We start from the raw sequence: 26,687 nt of genomic DNA, 5'->3' as shown, positions 1-26,687 counted from the left end.
AACCAGTGCAGAAAGAGGCACGGCCTTGCTGTCTTGCAAGGAATGGCTTGGAAAGCCCTGAGGGAGAAAGAGCTGGAGGTGGGAAGCAGAACTGAAGCCATTGTAGAGAGGAAGAAGTTACACTCTTCCTGTTATGACAGGAAATGCAGACAAATGTGCTTCCTGACCATTTGCTCAGCAGGGAATGAAATATTCTTTGACCTTTACCTTATGAACATTTAAGCAGCACAGAACTAGTAAACATGTTTTTTAGCCTAAACATCTATTTGTACCTGCCTGAACTAGTGTAGCATACCAAAAAAAAAAAAAAAAAAAAAAAAAAAAAAAAAAAATTAGTTTTCTTGAATATTGTGTATTATCGACTGTGGTTTTGATAAAGATGATTATTTCATAAATATGAACTCCTTACCTAAAATACATATATATATGTACATCTGTATATAATGAAATTAATCTTATCTCTCTGATTCAACAAAGAAAGTGATGTATCAGAGATTAACTATTATTATTCTTGCTTCCCTGTCTGTTTTTAGATCTTAATTTGTAATTTAAAGTGGGAAGCATAACCTACTAATTTCTGAGTTGTGGTATCATCTGTTAATTAACACTTCTTCCAATTATCCCTCCTCTCTTGATTTACAATGGAAAAATTCATTTCAAAGATCCACCATGATGTGTAGGATTTGGGCAGACTGAACAGTATCACTATTTTAAGTTTTTGATCTGTTATTTATGTACTGATATACTAAAAATGGGACATAAAAAAGGAGTACAAAACCTTCTTTTTTGAAGAGATTAATCATGAACATTTTATTTGTTATAGCTATAATTTTAGGGCATCCTGCTTAGAACTCCTCTTTATCTGGACTATTCAGCAAGTTGTAGCTCAATATGCTTGAGGCTTTCCAAGACAATAGCTCTTTTACCAGCATAAATCACTGCTGTCTCATCCCTGTAAATTATGCTGGAGGGTAACAAGAATATGGAAGCAGGCTGCCAAAGGGTTCTTCACTGCTCTTTAAAGAGCCTTTCATTTAATACGACATGCCTAAGTGTTGCATAAAGGGAGGTTTGTCTAGAGTGAATCCTGCACTGATGCTTCTTCCCAGGCCCACTGAGTGCTGCTGTAAAGATTGTTGCAGCCAAGGCTCATCATATGACAAACAGCTCTAAACACAAATCGAATAGGAGGAAGTGGAAGAAAAAAATACAACAAGAGCTCTTGCCTCTCTGGTAGTGATTTGGGTTTTCAACATACGGTAGGATTAGGTGCCTGACAGTGCATTTTAGTCAAGAGCCCTTTGGTTTATATGTTGCCAGTTTAACTTTATTTTTTTTGAAAGTTAGGTAGATTGCTCACATAGTACCTCCCATTTGTTACATGTCTTTTATCCGCCATACCTACTCCAGCCCTGGTGTCAAAAATTTAGACATTCTGGATGAAATAAGGAGAAAGAGAATTGTATTTCTTACTGACCAGGCAGTATCTGTAACAGATACTTCTATGCATCAGTTGTCCCTGTTTTTCACTAGTCACTCACACATGTTTAATGGCAGGAAACATACATAGGAAGTATTATGTGCACAGTGCCTGTTTCTCTCATTTTCCTATGTCAGCAACTGTATATCTTTATAATCAGGATAGGAATAAGTAAGGGGAACACTGATACTTTACCACAGACTGGACTGAATTGCTTGAAAGATCACAGGACTGCTATTTTCAAACCAGAAAAGGTTAGCATATATGATATGATTGTTAGTGATGAATATGGAGTACTCATAATAGTATCAGTGTAATGGCTTGGCCATCTAAAATCAGCCTCTCAGAGTGTGTGAGTTTTCAGAAGAAGGACTGGAAGGGCCTGAATTTAAATAGATAGATAGATAGATAGATAGATAAACACATAAAGTGTCCCTGAAGGCTGGGAGTGTTTGTAGTTGTTTCTGTCTGATGAATTACTGATGAATTAGCATCTATAAGAAGCTCACTCTTCTTGTTACAGATTTAGCTGAATAAAGACCATTGCCAGTGACCACTGTTACCATTGACTAGTAGACTATGGTTTGAAAAACGGGATGGACTCATTCACACATGCACATATGAACACATTTAAATTTCAGGACATGAATGAATTCTTACTCATAATCAAAAAACATTACCTTCTAGTGTATTTAGTTTTAGTACATTTTAGTTACTAGAGATTAAGTAAGAAAGGCTGCCCCTGGGCCAAATTACCAACTAAATGGAACATATCAGAGTGTGTGCTCATGTAGCCATGTATTCAGGCTGTCTACAGTGACTAGTCCATCAAATATCCATCAGAAGACTCTTGCAGCTTTATGCCTGAAAAGCTAGCTGAGAAGTGTTTCCATCTTGCTAAAGAAGAGCCAGAGCTGAAGTGGAAAGATGTCCTCTTTTGTAAATGCCTTTCCTTTAGCACATACTGTAGGTTTCATCTTTAGCCAGAATTTAATCTGAAATGTATAAAAAGCTTACCTTGACTTATATCAAGGAAGTTGGAAGCTCACTCCATCACTGTGTTTTTAATTTTCCCAATATTTGAAAACAGCGTCTGTAAAGTCATAAGTATTTATATTTCTTCACATATAAAAATGCTGCAGGATTTAGTAACCTAACTTTTAGGTACCACTATTCCTGTTAAGACAATGGTTTTAAGTTTTTTAAAGTGAACTTTAAATAAATAAATGAATTATAGTGTTAAGATAGTGGTAATACTAGGCTAGTGTTTGTTTTTGTTGTTAATGTACAGGGTTGGAATTCAGTTATTTTTTCTCATGTTTAAGAGGCAAGTGTGGTACTCTCTACACACTGCTCTTTTTGCAATACATTTTAAACTATGCATAAAAAAGCCTCATAAAAGTATTTAGGAACAGTGTCACTATTGCAAACCTTGTGTTTTATATATACATGCTTAAAGGGTTTGAAAAACTGTTGAACACTGGTCTCTTATCTATTCCACTTCCTCCCTCCACTGCACTTTCATTCCTCCCAATTCTCACACCAACGTTATAAAATACTATAGCCCACAAAGAGAAGGACTTCATACATTGCCTATCACATTTCTAAAAATCAGAAAAGCTATAACCTGAAAAAGATCTGAAAATTATCAGTGGTTTAGACAGCAGGCATAATTAATCATATCTTAATTAATATTTACAGAAAAGAATATTTAAGTGTTTTGATTATTGCCACTGGAAAAAAAAAAAAAAAAAAAAAAAAAAAGTTAAATATTAGCAGGTACTATTGAAATGCATGCAGTCTTTTGGTTATACTTTTTTCAAATAAGTTGATGAATTGTCACATTGTACGTGTGTTTACTTTCAGTCTCACTAATGCTCTTTATGTCAAATGACAAAATTAAATTGTAAGCTGATATACGGTACTATCATGACTGAAAATTTTGAATGCAGTATAGGACATTGAGACCATGTGACCACTCAGATTTTTGGTACCGTGCAGCTACTCCAAAGCTCATGTGGACTGTGTGTGTCTTGTTCATTTTCAGCGCTGAATCAGTTCAAGAAAAAGTGAAGGATGAGCATCTTAAGAGATGATTTCATGCCTTCCACCTAGACAAAAAAAAAAAAAAAAAAAAAAAAAAAAAAAAGACCAAATGTTTTAAATAATTTGTGTTATTTTTTACTACTTGGATTTTTTTTTTTTTTTTTTTGCAATACTATAATACTGTATGCTATCATAAGAAAGTTTATTAGATACTTCTAGGTTACTTGAGTATGATTAACATAACAAATGGTTAACAAATTCTGACTATAGAGAGAAGCTAAGCAATAAAGATATTGCCTCCTTCTATAGCTCACCAAAATATTATGCAGTATGGAAGAGAAGTTTGTTCATCTTACTTAGGTAGCCACATAGAAGAGAGTATGAAAGATGGCCATTCGTTTCTATATGACTTGAAGACTATTCTTAATATTTCCTGAGGTTACGGACCTTTCTTTATACATTTTAAAATACAGGTTGACTCATAGAAACTGTTGTAAAATCAAGTTAATTTATATATATATGAATATGCAATATATACATAAAGATATGACACTATGAATAGCATATTTGAAAGGAAAAGTAATATTGCAGATCACTGCACAGACAGTGATTGCTTTTAATGCACCAAGCAGCAGTGGCTAAAATATTATCTGATAGATTTTGAAAATATTTGAAAGATCTGTTAAGTGCAAATCAAATTCAGAGAAATTAAGATTATGTTTCAAATAAAGGGAAAAAAAATACAACAACAACAACAAAAAAAAAGTCTAGCTTATCTCATGTTCTTTTTTCAATTTCCACAAAAAGGAACTCTAACCAGTATCATTCTGGGGATATGTATTATGAAATAAGTATGTGCTATGCAGCACAGCTGTGTGGTTACTCTAAATGTTCAGGAGGATCTAACAGTAAACACAAACAGTGGCTTTAAAGATATTTCTGTACTGGAGTGTACTTTGATGGTAAGAAGCTGTAACATGCTAAATTCTGAGGTTTATGTGCAACAGAAACCATACTGTGTAGAGATACTCCACCTACAGCACTGTGGTCAAAAAGTTGATTGAAAGGCATTTTAGATGCAGAAAAATATGTTGAGTTAGTCCATTTTATTTTCTGTATGTTTAGCTTTTTCTAAATGTTAAACATATATATTTGTTTCAACAAATACATTGCAATTTTCTGTAATCACAGAAAACATTAAAGCAGTATTTGGAATGCTAGTCTATTTTTCAGAATTTGAATGATGTTTTGTTACCTATCACATTATTCATTCCAAATATCAAAAGCTAATGAGACAGACAAATTTAGATAAAATTTACAATCAACTATACGATCAACTATACATACTTGAGACCAGGACTGTGGAAAATGTGTTTATAAAATGCTTGAATAATTGTATTTAATAGCAGTCCATCTTTCTTAAGAGTACATTGACAGAGGCTAAAGAGATGGAAATGACAAGAAAAGGAATGATATTTGATATACATTTGGGAGAATACCTGTTCATACATAGAGTCTTATCTTTTTGGGATGGGCTAACAAATAGGGGTCACGTTTTCCAAGGCATGGCCTGGTGGGATCGTAAGGTAGGCTGGGGCTGCAGTTAGCATTAACCTGCCTTAGGAGTATGACAAGATAAAACAGCAGGCTTATGAACTGCATAGAAAGGAATCTTCTTGCCACAGCGTTAAAGTGCAGAGATACTACTCATTAAGAAACTGAGCAACAAGTATGGGATTGGGCTGATTTACAAACTTGGTTTGCGATCACCTGTCCTTGCTGTATCAAATAGCCTGTCTACATATTAAATTTGATTAGTTATAGCCTTAGCAAAACCATATTTTATCTGAAAAAAAATATTTTCACTCAAAATTATTGGAGAGGAAAATAGATGTAAAAAATTCACAGTTATTGCATGCACTTGGTAGAAATTGCGTACATGAAGAAACAGAACAAAGAGAAACAAATTCAAACATATGATTAGCTAAAGCAACTAATGGACTTTTTTTATTCTAAGCCACATGTCTTCCTGGAGCTTGTAAGATAGTGCAGAAAAGAAAGAGGAAAAGCATTTATATGCTGTGCAGAATCTTTCTTTGTCAAAACAGTCTCTCTAGAAAGTTATAGTTATGTAGAGTTCAGATGTTTTTCCTACTGCCTAGGCTTTCATGAAGTGTTAGGACATGAGCTGGCCTACTCAGAACACTCAGCATATCCCTGCTTTTACCTCTATAACATGACCCAAAGTCCTTTGTACTAAAAAATGTCAGTTCGTATTTCTGAGCATCTAATTTGAAAAGAGATAAAGTGTGCTACATCTATGTATTAAAAAAAAAAAAAAAAAAAAAAAAAAAAAAAGACCTTATTTAAAGATGGTATTACTTGCTGGAAAACTAATGTTCTTCATTCTTTCTTTATATTTTTAATTTTTTAAATAAGAACTTGAGCGTTAAATAAGGTGTTCTTAACTTTTTAGTCCTAGATATTTCCTCAAAACTATTCTGTGTTTCCATGAACAACGTATCTTTTTTACACTACTTACATTCTGTATGAAGTAATTTCTTCTACTAAAATTTAGTGTGAGTTGTGTGGCAATTGAATCTTAGTGAATCACTATCAAAACCAGAAACTGACTGCATGGCTTCTAGCTATTTGCCATTGCAAATCGAAGCTGCACCTTTAAGACATTGATGACAGAGATGTACACAGTATAAAGAGTGTTTAAGGGAAAACTACAGGAATTAAAAAGTTACAAAGATGTAGCATCTGTAGAAGTACAAGAAAATGTACTGTAGCCTTTATCGGTACCTTGAATATTTTGTAATGAGAGTAAATACATTTCCTCACTTACATAGTAAATACACATACTTATATTCTATTTTGGAACTCTCTTTGTACTTACATGCTTTCCTTCTGAACTTGCTCAATTCAAGGACAACAGCAGTCATGTATATTTCCAAAACAAATAAGAAGGACTACAAAGATTAACTTGGGGATTATTGACAGTTTTTTTTTTTTTTTCTCTAGGTGACATTTACAAAGAGGAAATTTGGGTTAATGAAGAAGGCTTATGAGCTGAGTGTTCTGTGTGACTGCGAGATTGCTCTGATCATATTCAACAGCACCAACAAACTGTTCCAGTATGCCAGCACCGATATGGACAAAGTGCTGCTGAAATATACCGAGTATAATGAGCCGCATGAGAGTCGAACGAATTCAGATATTGTTGAGGTAAGATTTTGTGTTCTCTGAGGGCTCTTTTTTGACTTTGCTTTGAGACCAAGGTGTTCAAACTGACAGACCCAATCGTGTTTTCTTAAGGGTCACACCCTGGGAGTGACCTAGCAGCAAGAGAACAGAACATGGATGGAGGAGTGTTGCTGGGGGGGATGGAGATGGTGTGAGACATGGAAGAACAGCAGAGACTGGAGGGAACCCATATATTTTGTGAGCTGTGTTCTCCTGCTGAGCCTCAAATGCTCAACAGAAATTCCTGTGATGGGATCTCTTGCCCCCAGTTACTCAGATTTCTGTGCTGCTTTGTCCCTTGAGTCCTCTCCATGTCTTAGCCACTACCTCCCAGATGAATCTTCTCCTTGTCTCCTAGCAGCTCCTAAAGATGTGCTCCCCAGAAAACATTGCATGCATTGTCTCCTCATTCCAAAAATTATGATGTCCTCCGGCCAGGAGGAACAGAAAAAAGGCATTCTAAGAGACATGGAAGAAAATTTAAAGAGATTTAGAACCACTGTTTTAAGGCATTCAAGTGACTTTTTTAGAAGCTCTTGCTTATTTACAGAAATGGGAAGTTTAACAGATTGCAAGGAAAGTTTACTTGATAACTACACATAATAACAAATGTTACATCTCTCTCTCATACAGAATGCTGTAATGGTAATAATAATGATAACAGTACTGAAGCAACACTATCAAAATGATGGAGACACCTTATAATTACTTTCAAAAATTAATTTAGTCAGGGCAAGTTGTATTTACCATTACTGGAAATTATTCATTAAAATTCAGTATTTTCAATGTTAAGCTGTACTATTTACAGAAAAATCAGTTTAATATCTAATCACATTAAGATTCAAGCCATCCCAAGTAAATGAAGCTTTCAATAATTCTGTTTGAATAGCAAAATACTCAGAGTAATATCTGAAAAATTGCCTACGTGGCTTACACAAGTCCTTTTTTTCAAAGCACCTAATTGGTCAGGCATCTAGTGGTATCATTTACAGAGTTTTGGAAGGAAAATCAATGAAACTTTCATCATTCGCCTACACATTTAAATTATTTCAGATAATTTTAATGTTAATTTCAGATTTTTAAATAATCTGTATGTTGTCAAAAATGAGAGTTTGTTGCTTTTGGAATTAACACCTGCATCATCCCTGTATTTGAGACTAGCAATGGAGGAAGGAAAATGTGTAAGTTACAAATATGCTGTTTTGATGGAGAAAATATACTGCATAATGGGCATCATTACACTTGTTGCGAGATGTCACAGTCCAACACCTTGGTTTGCAAAGACTGTAACACAGTAATGTATATCACATTTCTGTGTATCGTCATGTCAGCATATAGGATGGGGCTGTTCATGATCTCCTAGCAGATTTTCTCCCCTGTTAGGAGAAGGTGATGTTCTGTCAGCAGAAGCAAAATTAATGTGAGTTAGGACTAAGAGGAAAGTACATAATTTCTTCCTCCTCTCCATCATCTCTTTTCCTCTCATAGTTCAAATCTCTTATATTGACATGAAGCCTTTCCTGTCACCCAAAGCTGGTCAGCCCATGTCCTGTTCAGCGGAATTCAAAATCTGTCCCCAAAATAATTCCCTGTCCTTTTTCAGTGGCACAGAGCCAGATTATTCTTAGCAGGAAAAGTTTCCTGTGATATCTTTACTTCTTCCTGCAGGCTTTCTTGTGGGAACTGGGAAAGTTAGCCACTTGCAAGGGACTCACTACTTCTTCACATTGGATGAAGATGCTTTTTCTTATAAAAAAAAAAGGGGGGGGGGGGGGGGGGGGGGGGGGCGGGGCAGTGAAAACAAAATGTAAGATAACGTCCATTCTGGTGTAACTGTGATTTTAAGAAAGAGTAATTTCTGCACCTACCAAGTCCATTTCCTGCATGAACAGTGTCCCAGTCTGGGTAGGCTGATAGGCAATTTTTCATGCCAATGCATATTTTTCTAGCTATATCCAAAATTTGTTGGGCATCCCTTTTCATTGCTCTAAAAGCAGCCAAATGAAAGTAAGTACCTGAAACAAACAGTATTTTATTTCAATAACCTACCAATGAAGTGCATTTTTATGTTTTGGGGTGGTTTGTTGTTCATTATTTTGGCTGCTTTTGTTTTGTTTTTTAATTGTTTTGTCAGCTCTAAATTAAGGCATTTGATTGTTTTGCTGTTATGGTTTTCAATGTTCTGCCTGTGATGCAAAATGCATAAGCCACACCATGTTTTCTGTTTCAGGATCAAAGGAGTGCTTGTGCAAGCACAGGTTTTGAACAAGTGTCCAATATTACCATGCCTTTACTTGATAATTAACAGTATTAATTAATATTATCACTTAACAATAGTACAATAGAGAACCAAGGCCCACAAAAGTATGCAATCTGAGAAATAGTTTGGATATATTTTTAGATACAAGATATAAATCTGCCACACATTTAAATATTTAAATTGATCAGTTAGAGTGACTACATTACACATATTTTCCATGTAAGTAGTCCATTTTTTCTTGCTTTCTGACAGCTAGATTTCACACTTACAGGTTTTTAATCATGTTCTTCTAGGGCAATCAACAGCAGCTGAGAATTAGACAGTGTTATTAAATCTGATCGTTTTTAACTAAATGACTGTTCAATAACTATATTTCAGTGGAAGAAAAGGGCATAGCTGTGCTTTTAGATCTCTGCATAGAATTATAGAAAGAAAACTTTTTTAGGTAGACATGAAAATTTGAAATATAACTGTCAACTGTATAAAGGTCTTTAATTTAGAGTCCAATTTCTGTTCACATTGGACAAAATTAACTATTTAGTTACTTTCTCAATTGTGGTAGAACTGTGTTATCAGTCATTAGAATATGGTATCACTTTTTTGAAAAATCTGTATTTAAAATAAAAAAGAGTAGGTTTGTAATATGTAGTTAATTACTTTTAAGTTAAACCACTGTTACTCAAATAGAAAAAATACACAAATTTTCATGTAGGTTATTCATTTTATTAATCAGACATTTTCAATCTATTTACTCAGATTAATTATGTTTAGCATTTCCAAAAGAATGAGTCTTCAGGCTATTATTTATTATTTGAAATATCAGAAAACACCAACTGTTATGTATCTAACATGCACTGCACTGTTTTTCAAGGGAAAAATATTTTAAATTAATTTTAATATTTGTGTTTCTGCAGATCAAGCAATTTGGTCCTATTCAACCTATCTCTATATAATCGGATTATTGGTGTGATGTGAAATGAAGTGGTTAAGATTAAAGAGAATTCTAAAACTCTTTTTTGAGTTCAATTAGTGTTGTTCATTAAACTCTTTTTGTTTAATGATTTTAAAAAATAGCTTATACTTTCTTTACACATGTAGCAATTTTATTCACATGTAATATTAATAATTATAAGACTATGTAATTGAGATCATCTTTTCCAGTTGCCTCATTCAAAATTGAGATGATTAACATGCAATTTGGCTTATCTGAGTTCTTCAGCTCATAAAAATTATATATCAGCTGAATGTATTTCAGTTATTACCCAGTAAATAGACTTCTGACTTCCACTGGTAACCAAAAATCAGCTCATATTCTTGAAGGAGAAATAATTTGCTCCATTCTCATGTTTGTCCATTTTCAGCGACAATGACAATTATTGCAAATCTCACTGAAGTCTGTGTGGCAGTTTTATAAAATGTATTAGTTCTGGAAAAAAAAAAAAAAAAAAAAAAAAAAAAAGAGTGATGTTCATTCTGAGAATTCTGTTTAGAGTTAACTGTATTCCTAAAATTGAAGCTTTTATGTCCTCACCCACAAAACCACAGACGTTCATTCAATTTTGCTTCAGTTAAAAAGTGCATGCTGGTTGCTGGATATAGTAACTTATTTTAGGGAATAGCAGAACCTGTGCCAGGTTGCTATACCCTTGGACACTGAAAAGGAAAGATTAATTTCACCTTTATGTTAACTTCCCAGTGGCATATGTATATACCAAAAACAATACATTCAGCAGCTCTCATTCAGAGTCCTGTCACACAATTACTAGAAGATTAGTAATTCTTTACTTTAAAATGGAACTACATTTTCAGTCATTACAAAATCCTGCAGTACTTACTACATACTTTTGGTGCAGAAGTAGCTTTTTTACAACTAGATTTACAATTTTCCTTAGAAGTTTTTCAATACCTCCAGCTACTATTCGCTTTAACAGAAAAAAAATTACTTTATAGGTCTGTCATTTAACATTATCAGCACAATTGTATTGTCAAGAGGTTTTGTTTTTGTGTGTGTGTTTTTTCTTTTATGGCAATGAGGAAATGGGGAACAAGTGTGTCAGAGTTTTACAACTGACAACTACATGCATTATGCATTTTTTGTGTTTATTTAGCATAAGGCCAGATCTCCTTTCTTCTGTAAAACCAAATTGGATGCAACACAACTTATTTCAGTGATATTTCTTTGTCACACTGTAAGTAAGAAGAGAATTCATGCGAAAGCACAGCAAGCTTTGGTGCTTAGGAGCTCAGAAAGGACATCCCATTGGAGGGGTGTACTTTACAGTATAAATACTGCATCTTGGCAGCAAATGTAATTACAGTCACAATCCTAGCCATGTTACAGAAATCTACTGTGGTTCTTCAGCTAAGCCATCAAGACTTTGCTGATTTAAGGTGAAATTTCCTGCCTGTTTTCTCTCTCACTGTCCTGTCTTCCTTGTCATTTTTTTCACATCAAAGCATCAGCCACTGTCTTGGCTTTAGCAGGTTTCCAGTGAGTTTTTACCAAGCCCTGTTTTGATTCTATTTATTTGACATTAATACCCTGATCCTTTCTCTGTGTGCACGTAAATCATTCCCCCACAACTCACGAACTGCCTCATCTTTCAGCTCTTTTCAGGTCGCTGATCTGTCAGTTGCTTTGACCCTTCTGCTCTTATCATCCCCATTTCTCTAGCTGGCTTCTATTTGTCTGCTGATTCAGTGGTCACTACATTTAACTCAAGTTCTCCTACTAGGTCAGCCCTTTCAAATTCATCCCATTAACCATATCTTCCGTTTTCTGGCACAGACAGATCCACCTCCTCAGTTCCCCTCTGCCATACCACTAATCACTGGTAGAGAAAAAAGAGGAACAACACTAACTTCCTCCGTTTTTTCTCTTTGCTAACTGAGCTTCTGTTATCAATGCTGATCACCCAGCAGATCTTCTCTGATTTTTTTAAGTTTGTTCCTTAAAACTGCTACTTTTCATGCATGCATAAACATTTGTCTGTGATCTTTGCAGTTGTCTTTTATCTTACAAGAACTCCTCCATGACCTCTCTGTCTTTTCCTTTTTTTGATATATCTGACTTCCTATCTGCCTTTGGTTCTGTCTTTCAGTGGCATCTTTCTTCAAATAATCCTTTATTTCTCTCTCTTTTTTTTTCTTTCTTATGTCTTCTAAATCATTTTTACACTTTGAAGGAGTTCAAGCACCTAGCTTTACAGATAGAAAGAAGTCAGCTCCTGCAATACACCATCAAATCCTTCTCCTTCAATAAAACCTTATCATCATTTGGCTTTTCAGCTGTACATTGTCCTACTCTGGTTTTGGTTTGTTGTTTTTTTGTTTTATTTTGTTTTGTTTTATTTTAGCCTTAATATTTACAAGCATAATATACCATTTCAACCACCTCTCCATTCACTCTCGCAAAACTGCATTTTACTGTATTTTAATGGACACTAACTGGTCCCACCTTACAGTATTTACAGTCCTATTTCAGACATGGCACAGTAAGAACAGGTAGCAAAATAAGGTGATAACGATCCTGTAACATGATTATCTTAGAATCACAGAATGGTTTGGGTTGGAAAGGACCTTAAAAATCATCCAGTTCCAGACCCCTGCCATGGGTAGGGACACCTCCCACCAGCCCAGGCTGCCTCCAGCCCCATCCAGCCTGGCCTTGGGCACTGCCAGGGATGGGGCAGCCACAGCTCCTCTGGGCAGCCTGGGCCTGTGCCTCAGAGTAAACAATTTCTTCTAAACACCTAATCTAAATCTATCCTCTTTTAGTTTCTGTTTTAGTCAAAACATATTTCTCTCTCTCATGTTGGGTGAACTCTTAAAGACACCAAAGACTGTGTCAAGAATTAGCCTGAGCTACTTTAGGAGACCTTAATTAGCCTAGGGTTGTTGTGTTAGCATTGCTGGTTGGCCATGGGGAAAAAGAGAAAAAAAAAAAAAGAAAAAAAAAAGTAGTTCTGATTTGCAAGAAGTTTTGAGTTTTTTTACATGTTTTTGAGTAATTTGCCAATGATAAATTCTGTCTTAAAGATAATCAGAATCTGGCACTGTCATTTTAATTTGTTCTCTGTAGGTTCATACAACTTCATTGTTCTAGTAATTGTTGCATTTACCTTTTGTAGAGCATTTTCCTTCCCCAGTGTACTCCTGTGTTTGGTGCAGGAGAATGAACTGCACATAGCAAGAGAGATTAGTGCCAATCACAACAGCATTTCCCACCTAGGGAAAGAGCTAAACTTGTAAACACTTGAAACTCTTACTGCAGGTTGCACATCCTATGTGTTCTACAACACACAGAGACATCTTTACACAACTTATTGTTAAGATGTTAGGAAACAAAGTAATACCAAGGCTTGTAGGGTGGTGGCATTCATAATATTGCTTGTGTGTGTGTGTTGCTGCTTTCTAAGAAATGATTTTGCTCTAAAAAATGTCCAGTGAAAACATGCAACTAAAGATAGGTAAAAATGAATACTTCTGTGGCTTTCTAGAAGAACTTGCTTAAACTGAAAATCTGATAGATGTTTAGGTTGACCAGCAACAGAGGGGTAACATGCAAGAAATGCCACTGAGTCTCCAATGAGTCCCCTTGAGACATAAAACTTAGCACATCTTTAGCACATTGGAAGGTTGGAGATGATGAGAATAGCATTAAAGCGGCAAAAGCTATGTGCATGTGGTAGGCTGTGTATTGTGCCTGAGAGGAATACCACAGTCCTGTTTTGATGATGGACTTACTGCACTTTATCTCACCAACAGGTGAGCTGGGGTCCTATAGCACATGCAGGATTAGTCACTTGTTGGGGAAGTTCTGAATGAGATGAAGGAAAAAAATATCATTCTGCCAATTATTTCTAAAGGTCACAGAGCTAATGACTAGCTGGGAGGTTAATTAGATTCTGAAAGCCTCTTCATATCAATTAAGACTCTTATCTGTATATTTGTAGTAAATAAACCCATATAACTCCCTAAATGTGCTTCTTTTAGGAGAAGTAAGGCAACTGTTGGAGTTTGTTTAATGTAATAAGAGTATTTTCTTGTCTTGGCATCATAACATAATACTGAATATAAACAAGCCAAGAAATACACACCAAGTCAGCTCTTCAGCTGTTAAAATCGGTGGAATTATTTCAGCTTACCATGGGCTGAAGATCTGGGACAGTATAGAAAGTAAACTTGAATGTAAGAAAGGTTATTCAGGGTGATCTAAAGACAGTACAGTCTATTGGATACTGCCCTGGACTAGGACTCATGAGACTTGAATTTTATTAATAGCTTTGCCAAATACTGTTGTGTGACCTTGGACAAGTTACATTTCCTCTTAATGCTTCAGTTTCCCTGTCTGTAAAATGGGGATAGCATTATTGATTTCCTCTGTAAATTGGTTGAAGACCAGCTAGATAAAAAAACAGCTACTATTACCAGTTTCCACAGGCCAGAAGATGATTGGACAGGGTCAACTGGCCAAAGAATTTCATTTAAATGATGATTTAGACTTTTTAAGTGCTTGCTTCTTGTTTCATTTTTAGTAAGTATGAGCCAAACCATTATTGCTAACCTCACGTATGACAAAATCATGGGATGGGCTTCAAGATCTTCAGCATTTTTGCAATACTACTTTGGTCTTTCTCTGCTTTCTGAGTTTTGAGCCTTTGGAAAACATGTTTGTAACCTAATATTTTCATATGAGTTTTTTCCTATATTTTTCCTAACCATGGTAAGTACAAAAAGGTCATGAAGGGGAAAATATCCCATTTTCAAATAATGAAAAAAAAAAAAAAAAAAAAAAAAAAAACAATTAAATCTTAATTTCATTAGTTTTTTCAAGCAAATAATTTAGAAGTGAATATTTTTAAACAAAAGATGATATTCTTACCTTATCTCATGATTCCAGCAATTTGGACTTTTTGTAAATATTAGCTACTACAAGACCACAAGAAAAAAATCAAAACTGAAAAATTGTGAAAGGCAACTCTATTCTGTCCAAAGTAGTCCCTGAATGGGATAGCTATTCCAGTCACTGGGACTGTCCAAATTAGTCTCTCTACTACACCCAGTAGGTAACAGTTTGTTCCATTCCAGCTATCCACATGAGATTTTGACTCTTTATCTTTCCATCCACAAGCTATTATTTAAGCTTTCCTTGATAAATGCAGCATCTTGTTAATAACTCTAATAACTGATAGAGTTTTGATGCTTTACAACCTGTAAGAAAGATAACAGGACAAATGTAGACTTTTTTTTTTTTTTTTTTTTTTGAGTATACCTCAAAAAATGAAGCTAAGGGAAAGTTGCATAATTAGTTGCTTTGGCTTTTTTGTTTTACATTCTCTCTCTCTCTGAATAATAATAATAATAATAATAATAATAATAATAATAATAATAATAATAATAATAATAATAATAATGAAGGCTAGTTTTCCACTGATTCATTTGCAAGAAGGACTTATTTGGCATGAAACCTATTTTTTAATCCTAATGGATGTCAAATAAAGTGAAGTAGCTCACCTGATAGCTCATTTTTCCATAACTGGTTGTAGAGAATAGGGACAGAGAAAAGTGGAATAGATGCAAATTCAGTTGCTCTGAAGCACATGTTATAGCAAAAGCTACTTTTGATTATATTTTGAGGGGCCACCTTGGTTTTAATTATTGAGGATCAGTCCTTGTTTTTGGTCATATCCTCGTGTTATTTTTCTTTCACTCTTTTGTTCTTAGTAATCATTTTTAAAATATTTTAATATCTTTGGAAAGGTTTTGGCTGGATTGTTGTAAAAATAATGTGATAACAAGGGTAAAAATACGTACAGAGTATACATCTTTCAAACTCTGTTCATGTTTCCTTTCTTTGTCAAACTGGGAACTTAAATCTGTATGTCTTAAAGCTAGGTCTATTTCACAGATGACTGTTTCTTTCTCCAAAACATGATATATCTGGCCGAGAAACTGGAAAAATCTTACATGTCTGTGTAACATTCTTATAGCTTAATAGCTCCAAAGTTTTATCCCAATCTAGTCATTGGAGAATGTTCTTTGTTTTTGTAGTCACTGTTTCACATAGTAACAGCTTGTTGTATTTTGGTCTGTTTGCCAGAGGGTAGGTTTATTTTTAAATCCCTGAACTCTGAATTTTCTTTATTTTTCCAAGATTGGAAGCAGCTGAAACGCCTGGAGTTACAGGTTGAAGGGCTTGCTTCACAATATGAGATGGGAAGCTTCATCCCCTCCCCCTTTTGTGTTTTTCTTTTTTCGGATTTTTCCTAACAAATGTCTCTTAACTGATATTTGTCTAAAAATAGAAAATTGCCTAACTAAAAATAACTTGGCTCTCAGTCTTGCCAAGGAAAATGGAGAGGAATAGGCGTGGAATAGAAGGCTGAGTAATCCAGCTCTATTCATTCACAGATCCCTTTGAGAATGCAGGCGATGATAAAGTGCCCTCAAAAAACCACAGGCCTGACTTGCTCTCTTCAGACTCCTAGGTGCCAATAAACATTTTAGCCCAAGGATATATATTTTTTTCTCATAGATCATAAATACTTTCTGAAAGACAAGGCTTTGTTTCACAGAAGCTGAGTTACTGTCAAAAATAGCTGACTTTCCTAAGGTCCTTTTTTTTTTTTTTTTTTTTTTTTTTTTTTTACTTTCCACATGTTATTTAATTTGTTTTCAGATGAGCAATGGCTGCAATGTCCTGTCAAGAAATACCATGAAATGTCACATATCTAGTTTGAATGAATGAAAAAATAGATGCTTTTCATTGATCTCATACTCACGTTTTTACCCTCAAAACTTCATAAAGAAAAGTTTATTACTCTGGTTCTGAGCAGTAAAAGTGGATGAGTAGAGAGCTGACCAATTTAATCCAGAAATCAAAGTATATCAGCAGAGCACTTCTTGAAATACATTTAAGTTTTTTATTTGTAATTCTTCATTTACCCAAAGCTCAGATTTGTGCAAGGGGTTAGAGGACATGCAAATGGCAAGGGGAAGGATCTAATTAACTTAAAAATAATCCTATTAAGAACTCTACAAAGCTGAAAATCTTAATTTGAAAAGCTGTCATATTAGAGAAAGTCAATCTGAATTTGTGCTAAAAAGGTTTTTATATCACCTCACCACCATGGTATGACAGCAGAAAAGACACCAGGAAGGACTGAGCATGTTATTTAAAACAGGAGTGTTTGTTGTTGTTCTGTGTGGAGTTTTTTTTTTTTTTAAATCTGAGTAACCTGGTCAAACACAGCAACAGGGTGTGGAAATGTCAGCACAGTTCACAGGGTTATTTGGGCCTGAGTATTGTTTTGTTCAGTTCCTGTAATGCTGCTTGTGATAAGACTCTGGAGACAAAGGACGATAATTGATGGAAGGGGACTTAAATCACTCCAAAAAGAATCAAGGTCCTTGTATTTGGGTACATCAACTCTTCTGGTCTCCTTCCTCCTTGTAAAGCATTTTGTCTTCTTGCATGCCGGCCCCCTACTGCTCTTTGTAATGGAGGCAGACCACAAGTGATTCCTTTATGCAGTACACAGCGTGTAATTGTGTCTGTGTGGTGTATTAGTAATTACCAAGGCTGAATTCCCGTATTGTATCTTCTCTGCAAGCATGGAAAAATAGGACACACTACCCTGTATTACCATTTTCAACCTAGATAGTGAGCTACTTATAGCAGTGTTCCAGAGACAAAGGCTTTTGTGAGCAAACCCATTTTTCATTTTTGAGACATCCCTGCTTTGAAAGGTAAATACAAAATGTGGTAATTTACCTGGATTCTTACACAGCAATATTAATAAGAAGTTCAAAAATGTTATGTCTTCTGTTAACTCACAACTACCTTTAGTGTAAACTGCTGGACTTGCCCTCCTGTCCCCCAAAATTTTTTGTTTTGTTGGGCTCCCATAAGCTGTCAGCTCCTTTTTTTCAAACCACCATTGAAGACTGGGTGTTCTGAGGTTCCTGCAAAATCAGCCAGTGATGCACAGTTCTCCATATGCTTACAACAGGGAAAGGTTTTTCTTCAGTGTATAAATGTTTCCAGATGTGGGCCCTTAGCCATTGCTCATAGTTGTATCAGTAAAAAGAGTCCTACTCTATCAACAATCAAAAACCTCTGTGATGTAAACTCCACCATTCGGGTCTGATTACACCCCTGACTTAAAGCCTGAAGTGGTCAATGAGAGCCTTCTGACTGACTTCAAAACCGTCTGGTTACAATTTATACAGACACCAATTTCTACGGATTCTATCGCATTTTGTAGTAAGCAAGACTATGATAGGTTTTATTTCTACAAACATTTACAGAAGTTCTGTTTCAGGCAGTGAAACTATTTAGAAGGGGAGAGTTGAATGCTCCAGTAAAAATTTGCAGTATCGTAGCTTCATTTCTGAAGCAGTTTCCCTGTCAGTACAAGTGGCAGAATTGGGACCTACATGCTACTCATACAATGAGTAGCATTTACTCTCCTTACATTTGTAAGTAAATGTGCACATCCCTTCGGTGCCACAGAGTTAACATCAGTGAACCCCCTCTCCGAGCAACAAAGGCACTGCACAGGAGGTGCTTCATCACGAAACACCAGGGAGGATGGGGATACAAAAAGTGTGGCTAGCCCTGACTTTCTGTGTACTTTGCCTGACCTGTTATAGGGAGCTGGCCTGCTTACCTTACCCATCTGTCTTGCACTATGCAAAATATCTCACTTCTCTTCTCCCCTGGTCTGCACACAGGTAACGCTGTCAGTTCTTGAGATGTCTTCCCACAGTTTTCATAGTTCTGGCAAAAGCTTTGTTAAACTTCAGAATGTGCTGACTTTTCTTCCTTGTTACTGTAAGAAGGAATAAATTAATTATTTATTTGTGTACTATAAGATTTGCATTCATCCTTTATGTATTATGTAGCTCGTATTGATTGGACTCCATTTGCCCTGAATTCAAGGAGGCCACTATGTGTTTGTTTATATAAAAGACAATTGAAATTAATGTAAGTTACCAAATTTGCAAGGCTATAAAACCTCAAACACATCTGTTTTATTATTCTACATTTTTAATATTCACAAGTCTAGTGGTCAGCAATGAATTGAAGTCCATAGGCCATAACTGTTAAGCATTTGCAGTACTTAAACATCCATTGTTCCTTGACCAAAAAAAAAAAAAAAAAAAAAAGCATTTAAAACAGGGTTTCAGTCAAGATTTTCCTTTCTCTTTTAATTTTGCCATGGGTGCTTTTACATATGGTTACCGGTTAATGAAGGAGTAAACACACTATTAAAAGAAGTTGCATCATTTGTGCTCTAAATTTTAATTAACTGCATTAATGCTCTTGCATGATAGAGCACTATGTTAAAGGGAAAAATCTGTGATATATTGAATAGGCTTGCATTAAAAAAAATCGCAAACCCATTATTTACATCGTCCTGTTTGATATATAGACAACTATAATTACATTTTATAGTGCACAGTTATAAAAAATGTGCATGCACTTTACTTTGGGTTGTTAAAGTATATGTTTATTTCTTTGATCAAATGTTAGAGCACACAGCCTGTTCAAAGAAAGCAAATTATAGAAGAGTCAATAAGAGTATTTTAAACAACACACAGCTGTTATAGATTGATTCAAAAGAGATCAAAATCTTGACAAAGAAGCAATTCCTAATGGAATGTATGTTGTTTAAAGTGTATTTAGATTACTACAATAGAATCATAGCTATAACATGACCAAACATAAAAACACATAATTTATCCTTTCACAGTTATAATCCAAGGTTTGGTTATTACATACTTCTAGCATGTTCAAACACTTATCAATAAAATAGAAGCTTTACACTTTTGTCTCCAGCAGTTGTAAGTGTGCGCTCTAGCATTTCCTCTGTACTCTGTTATAACCTATGTGAAAAGAAGCTTTCCTTTAAAAGGGTAAATTCTCCTACAACCCACATATATTGTTTAACTTGTGAATAAAAAATGTAATTACGCTCCGTTCTTTCCATCCTATACCCTAAAGTGTTTCAGAGAAGCAGCTACGCAAAACCTTTAAAATATGGCAACAAAGGTCATTTAGCAAAAAGCCTAATTGGAGGCATATGAACTTTGTGAGAAACCTTGTTGTTCGATATTGAAGATTTGTAGGGGCCTGAACTGTGCTCACTTAGGATGAACCCAATCTGGACCAAAATGGAGAGTCTTTTCCCTGTTTAAGCCCCCAAATATCTAGGAACTCTCAGCACTCTCTGAATAAATTAACCCTGGCAAGCATTTTCTAGGTATACCTAATGCAATGCACAAACCAAGCTTTACGCAAAACAGATTCAGAAAATACTGCTGGTCCACCATAACAAAGGAACAGAGACTATAGTTTTGTTCCTTTATTTAAGCTTTCTTTCTGCATTTGAACAGAGTCTTTTTAATGCAAAATGCAAACACCACCTCTGGAGCAGAAATCATATTTCAACAGACTCTCCCCTCAGATGAAAATGCTGTAACAAGCCACAAAGCTCTGTTGCCTATTGAGTTCTGTTTCTCTGACCCAACAAATGATATATTTGTTAATAATAAAAAAAAAAAAAAGAGAGAGAGAGAGAATATAACCAGGAAGTGCAGAGATTTAATCCATCTAGAATTGTACAAAGCATGGGAAGTTGTGTAAATCCTAACCTTGATAGGAACATGGGAGATAATAATAATTTGATAATAGTTTCAACACATTCACGTCAAGGAAGAAACCAAAAACAAAAACTGTTTCCAGTTTTGTATCAGGTTTCTAAGGGCTAGTTATGATATGGAAAATCATCAGCAGCTTTTTCTTAAAAGGAAAAGTGACTCTTCCGCAGATCTTTGAAAGACTGATTGTTGGAAAGAATGCTTGAATGCCCCATAGGTCTTCATGGGTGAAGGCGTCTCTGCATTGTAACTTCTGATGAGGAATGGGATTTCTGAAACCGTATTTGCTTGATCTGGGCCACTCACATACTAACCACATGCTGCTGGGCTTGGAGCCTGTTCTACAGCACCAAGTTCATACTGTGTCCTTAATAGGAAGCCTCACACCCTAGCAGTGAGAATGCCTCTCTGGAGGTCAGGTGCATAAATATTAACTATTGCCAAATTGAACTTTCTATGTCCCTAAATCCTTTACTGGACATGTTCCATAGCCATTTCCTGTTACAAGGCCCTTTCTTGCGGCAAGGGAGTTACAGCAGGGTGTGGATTGCTTTTTATGGCTTCACTGTAAGCTCTTGGGTGCATGTCAAAGCAATGTGGCCAAAATGGAACACTCCTCGATGACCATTTTTCTACAATGTCCCTTTAAAAAAATGTTTATTTTCCAAACGACTCTTAAAAAGGTGTGCTCTCATTTCTCTGTCCCTAGATGTTTTCATTTATAGCTTTCAGATGTTGGCAGGTATAGGGGTGTGTTCTGTCTAATTGGCTTCATTAGCCAAACTGCTGAATTGTGAGGACCCTTGTAGATACCTATATGCAACAGTTCTGAGTTGGCTTGCATCAGCAGTAAGGAGTTCATTTTCTAGAATGAAACTTACCTGATGGTAACACCCATGAGGGGTTCACAGCTGAAGCTGCACAGACATTTTATGCTGTAGGCTGAACAAAGGTAAGAAGCTTCTGACCTTGGACTTCAGGTAAAATGCTGGGTCCCTGAGGGTTATACAAACCTCTTTCTCTTACAGAATAAATTGTTCATTCCCTTCCCATTAAGAAGTCTGAGAGTCCCTCTTACTCCTTCTGTATAATCTTTTTCATGGGAGAGATGGTCTTATTTCCACCTCTTCCTTAACTGACAGTGATGGAGCAAAACAGAGATGACCAAACATTCTGCAGTAACATCTGCTTCCTACTTATCTCCATGACCAATTCACTAGCAGGAATAAAAGAAGTACTTATCCATTCCCCCCACTGATATTTTATTGAGGGATCTTGTGATCTAGCATACCCCAGGCAGAAACTCCTGCCAAACTTTAGAAACACTTTAAGTAATATGCTGTAGCATATTTGAAAGTTTCACGTTGTTGAGAAACTCCAAACAAACCTCAAGACTGTGAAACTGCCTGCAGAGACTAGGAACAGAATTGTGCAGTTCCAAACACAAGATGTTTCTATATGTCTAATTCATATTTTTTTTTTCTTTATGTGCCAACTGTCCTCTTCATGTAAAGAATCTTGTAGCAGTGGTTTTCACTGAAATTTTTATTATTTGGGATATTGCTTGTCCCATTTGCTACTGTAAGTGCTGTGAGAAAGTCTGGGCCTGCTGAAGTCAGTTAAGATCTGTTTGCCAGACTTTTGATTTTAAGATTTCTATAGTAAGAGGCAAAACCACATGTATTTTGAGGCAAGCTTATCTTGTCTTGTCATAGTCTCTTATTTCTTTTGTACAATCAGCTTCTGCTTGATTTTAAAATTTAATTTTCATATTCAAATTCAAATGTACAGAAAATATTAGAGACCCTGTAGTATTCCTTAAGAAAAGCTCAATTCCTCACACGCAACATGGTTTTGTAAGACTCTGACTGAGGCTGTCTGAGGAAACAGCTGTGACAGCATTATACCACCAAGTTATTTATTGCCTCTCCCCAACAGAGGTTACCAGCAGAGTCACAGGAGGGGAATGCATGCCCACCCCTCAGCTGCTCCAGCTCCGCCACTTGGGTGCAGGCCAAGCAGCCTCAAGTTGCTCTTCTTGGGCAGCAATGCAAGGTAATTTACTCCACAGTGGCAGAAGACACCAAAGCTGGTCTCCCAGAGCCCTCAGACATCCTTACAGAGACAGCACTGCGCATGCACTCATTGCAGAGGCCTTCTTTCCACCTCCACCAAGTCATGGAGGCATGGAAACAGGCCTAAGCCTTGCTCTGTTGGTCCTCCTGTGAAGTTAGTGGGCCCAGGGAGAAACATCTTTTGTAGCCCACATAATTCTCTGTGTGGGAATACCATATGATTAAAGGCTTGAAGATTTCAGACAGCGGGGCTTTGGCAGGCCAATATACCAATTTTTCTTTACAAAACTGTAATTTTGTCCAAAAAAAGAAATCCAGTTTTACAATGAAAAACCCTACCAGTTAAAATATGCTTTAGCTGTTTCTAAAAGAAGCTGAAATTTTCACGGAAAGATGTTCAGTTTCTGAATGAAGACTTTTTTGTTACTTATTTGTTTTTCTTGTATATTTTACCCTCTCCACCATTAAGGTACTAGTAGGTCCATAAACTTTGCTCTCACATACACATTTCTGGTCAAACTGTTCTAACTGGAGTCTGCTTGCCTTTCTCAAGCAGTGACAATACTAGAAGTGCTCTGTTTCTCAAGTTTTTTTCCCTACCAAACAGAGTGCTGAAGCTGACCATTGTCATGTTAGTTCAACTTAGCCTGTACTCAACAAAGCTACAGCAGGTAGCATGTAAGCCCTTTTTTTGCAGGTATTTGTGAGGTTGTCTGAAGGACTGGCTTCCTGGGATGATCATCCAGTCTGGTAGTTTCATCCAGCTCCTCCACACAACTTCTCACTGTAAGCTCTCACTCCTTCTTTGGTTAGTATTTAGGTGAGATGTCTGTAAGGTTCAGCTTGAAAAGTTGCTGTCTGAATCTTGCTACCTCTGTAGGATTTTCCATGGGAAAACAGGACCCACTCCTTTGTTACTTGCAGATGACACTATGGTAAGCAGACAAATGTATATCACAGTCTGGAGATCTTAGCAGCTGTTTAATGATAGATACAATTTTCACAAATGTTTCTGGTAAATAACAGAACTCATATAAATTGTTGGTCTAACGAGGAAAGAAAAAGAAAATAAAAGAAAAAAAAATATGTCTTAAATCAAGTATGAAAGTCTGCATCAATTGAGTCATCTGTTTTCACATTTAAAACTACGGGCCAATTTTTCCTCTCAAATAGTGCTCGCTCACTCTAAGCCTTGTGGAGAAATTTCCTTCTCTTTCTCCTTGGTGAAAACTTGACTCTATCAGCAGAACAGGGAGCTGATGGTTATTGCTTTGTTGCTATTTAAGACCTCCATTCTCCAAAGGAACAGAAGGCTAGAGTTTCAGAGATCTAACCTCTATTATAATTCACCATTTAAAATATATATATATTGATTTGAGCATTTTTACCAATGGATAAAACAATTATGGTACTATAAAAATAAAAGGGGATGTTCTTTTGCCTTTAAAAGGAACAGCTATTCAGCAACATTTGCTCATTGTCATATTGGTAGGGGTTTTTTTGTTGGTGGTGTTTTTTTATGTGTTTTTCTTTTTTCTTTTTTTTTTTTTTTTTTTTTTAATAACCTGCAATTTGATCTGCTGTAAAATAGATGTTCAAATTCTGGGAAGAAAAAAAAAAAAAAAAAAAGGAAAAAAAAAAAAAAGAAAAGAAAAAAACACAACCCTCTGTTCAGAACATTGATACATTCAAGGTTTTTATGGGAGACCTCCAAAGAAAACCCAGGTGCTGAAGGAAGTGGTGTTCTTGCCTCAGTGGGTGGCATTTTTACTGCTGCGTCAGTACTGCTGCACCAGTTCAGTGATGTTGGAGGTGCTCTGTTTCAGATGAAATGGAAAAGCAAAATGTTGTGGTCATCAAAGATTCCCTCGTCCCCTGACTAAGAATAAAGGTGTTTGCCCCTGGTCAAGGAAATATTCCATAACTTACATCCTATGTTACAGCTTTGTTTGTCAGAGATATTTGCCATTTCTACTCCTGGAAACTTCATTGCCTAGTATAGCTGACACAAGTTGACTATATGTTCACCCCAGAATGGCTGCATTTTTAATGATGTGTGAAGCAGTCCTAAAACATTCAATTTCAGAGTCTTTTTAGGATCTTCTAGAACATAGATAATGTTCAAAATGTATGCAAAGTATACCTCATTATCAGCTGCCATTCTTTCTTTAATAAGTTTTTTTTGTAACAAAAAGATTCTGTAAAATATGCGTTACTTTGTTTATCATGTTTCTCAAGTATTTTGACTATGGCATTTAGTATTAAAGGTTATCATTTATATCATGGAAAAACACCAGCTGCATTTGAAATAGTTAATTGTTTCTGCAGCCATTTATATTAAGGCCTGCATGTTTCAAATACTGTGTGTTTGAAGCGATAGCAACCCTGATGTTAACAGACTTGGTAACACCACTGTACATCTAGAATAACTCAACTGGTGTCTTTACAGCTGTTCCAGCCACAGATTTACACTAGTGTAAATGAGATCTGACTTCAGCCTTGCATTTGTGTATATATCTGACTAAATTAGACACAAATGAAAATGTTGAGGGCAGCGCTCCATCTGGAAGGGATGGAGTCAGTGGAGAAGGATTATAGATAGACAAACATAAAAAGGAGGGAAATAACAACCTGTTGATGATTACAGTGTTTATTTTTAAGTGGCCTCCTATTCCCTAAAGAAGCTATGAGGATTCTGCTGAACTACTGTAAAGTTTATTTTTCCATTCATACACTTTCTGTGTTTGGCAGCAAAACCTAGTACAAATCAAATATACTATGTCACACAATATCTTCTTCTGTTTTAAATATGCCCAATAAAGTTTAGAGAAAATCTGGCTTTTTTAATACTTTGTATATTTTAACTGTTTTGAAAAGTCAGTTAAAGACATAATGGACTGATACCATGCTGTGGCCCAGGGGCAAGAGGCAAGCCAGAGATGCATCTATTCTGGCTTGAGGCCATCTTTGCATCCCTTGGCAGACAGGCTGCTTGCAGGCTGGTGGTGTGTCTGCCTCAAAGCTTCTGCAAGTAGCCAGGATGTAGAAGCGCTGTCTTCACAGGGTCGTCCCACAAATACTGACCCTTGTGAGACCATGGAAGTCTATTTTCTGTAAACCCACATCCCAAGACAGAGAATGGAAAGCTGGGTATTTGCCACAGTGCTGTGGCGTTGACCTTCATTCTACAGATGGTCATTGAATCATAGGGTCATTAAGTTTGGAAGAGCCCTCTGTGATCATCTGGGCCAACCATCATCCTACTACCAATGTCACCCACTAAATCATGTCCCTAAGGTCATAGTGCTGTAGCCCAAGGCATACGTATGTAGACAGGGCAGCATGCATAAAGACTGCTGGCAAGAACTGGGAGCGGGATGAAGTTTTCTGTCCTAACCCACATCTTCCATATTTCCATTAGTTGAACACAGGGCCTGCAACTGGTCTTTGGGCCCCCAGTCTGAGGTTATAGTCACAGGGTTGCACAAGGAGCAGTGAGACCTGTTCAATCCTAAAACACAAATATCCTGAGAATATACCTTTGATCCAGGTAAATAATCTGCTAATTTAGTATATGAAGCACTAAAGTCAATCTCATGGAAGTTGTCTGCTTTTTTTTATTATTTTATTTATTTATTTATTTATTTATTAAACACAGCAGAGCTGCGCACGATTTTAATTTTAACCCTGTCTTTGGATGGAAAGGGTGCATTTGATAGTACGGTAAATTTTGACTAACATCTAAAACATCTAATTTTATTTTTTACCATTTCACTCTTATGTAGGGGTTTAAATCATCTGCAGGGATGATTTTATCAGAAGGTGTAATCACAACTAGATTGGCATTGCATTTATGTCACTAATCCCATCACCGTGACAGTGGTACACTGGTAAAGTGCTGGGGACAGGG

The 26,687-nt window shown here is 36.0% G+C and overlaps 1 protein-coding gene across 8 annotated transcripts in view; it reads left to right on the top strand.

Moving 5' to 3' along the window:
- MEF2C (myocyte enhancer factor 2C) overlaps positions 1–26,687 on the top strand; it is a 122,626-nt gene that overhangs the window by 54,175 nt on the left and 41,764 nt on the right. For all 8 annotated transcript variants that reach the window (XM_032205442.1, XM_032205436.1, XM_032205438.1 and 5 more), the window contains exon 3: positions 6,554–6,757. In XM_032205442.1, coding sequence (XP_032061333.1) covers positions 6,554–6,757 — 204 coding nt within the window. The remainder of the gene's footprint in view (positions 1–6,553; positions 6,758–26,687) is intronic.

Source organism: Aythya fuligula, chromosome Z (assembly GCF_009819795.1).
Source record: "Aythya fuligula isolate bAytFul2 chromosome Z, bAytFul2.pri, whole genome shotgun sequence".
In the NCBI taxonomy this organism is placed as follows: domain Eukaryota; kingdom Metazoa; phylum Chordata; class Aves; order Anseriformes; family Anatidae; genus Aythya; species Aythya fuligula.
The sequence above is the reverse complement of the archived record's forward strand: the minus strand, read 5'-3'. Positions and strand labels throughout refer to the sequence as shown.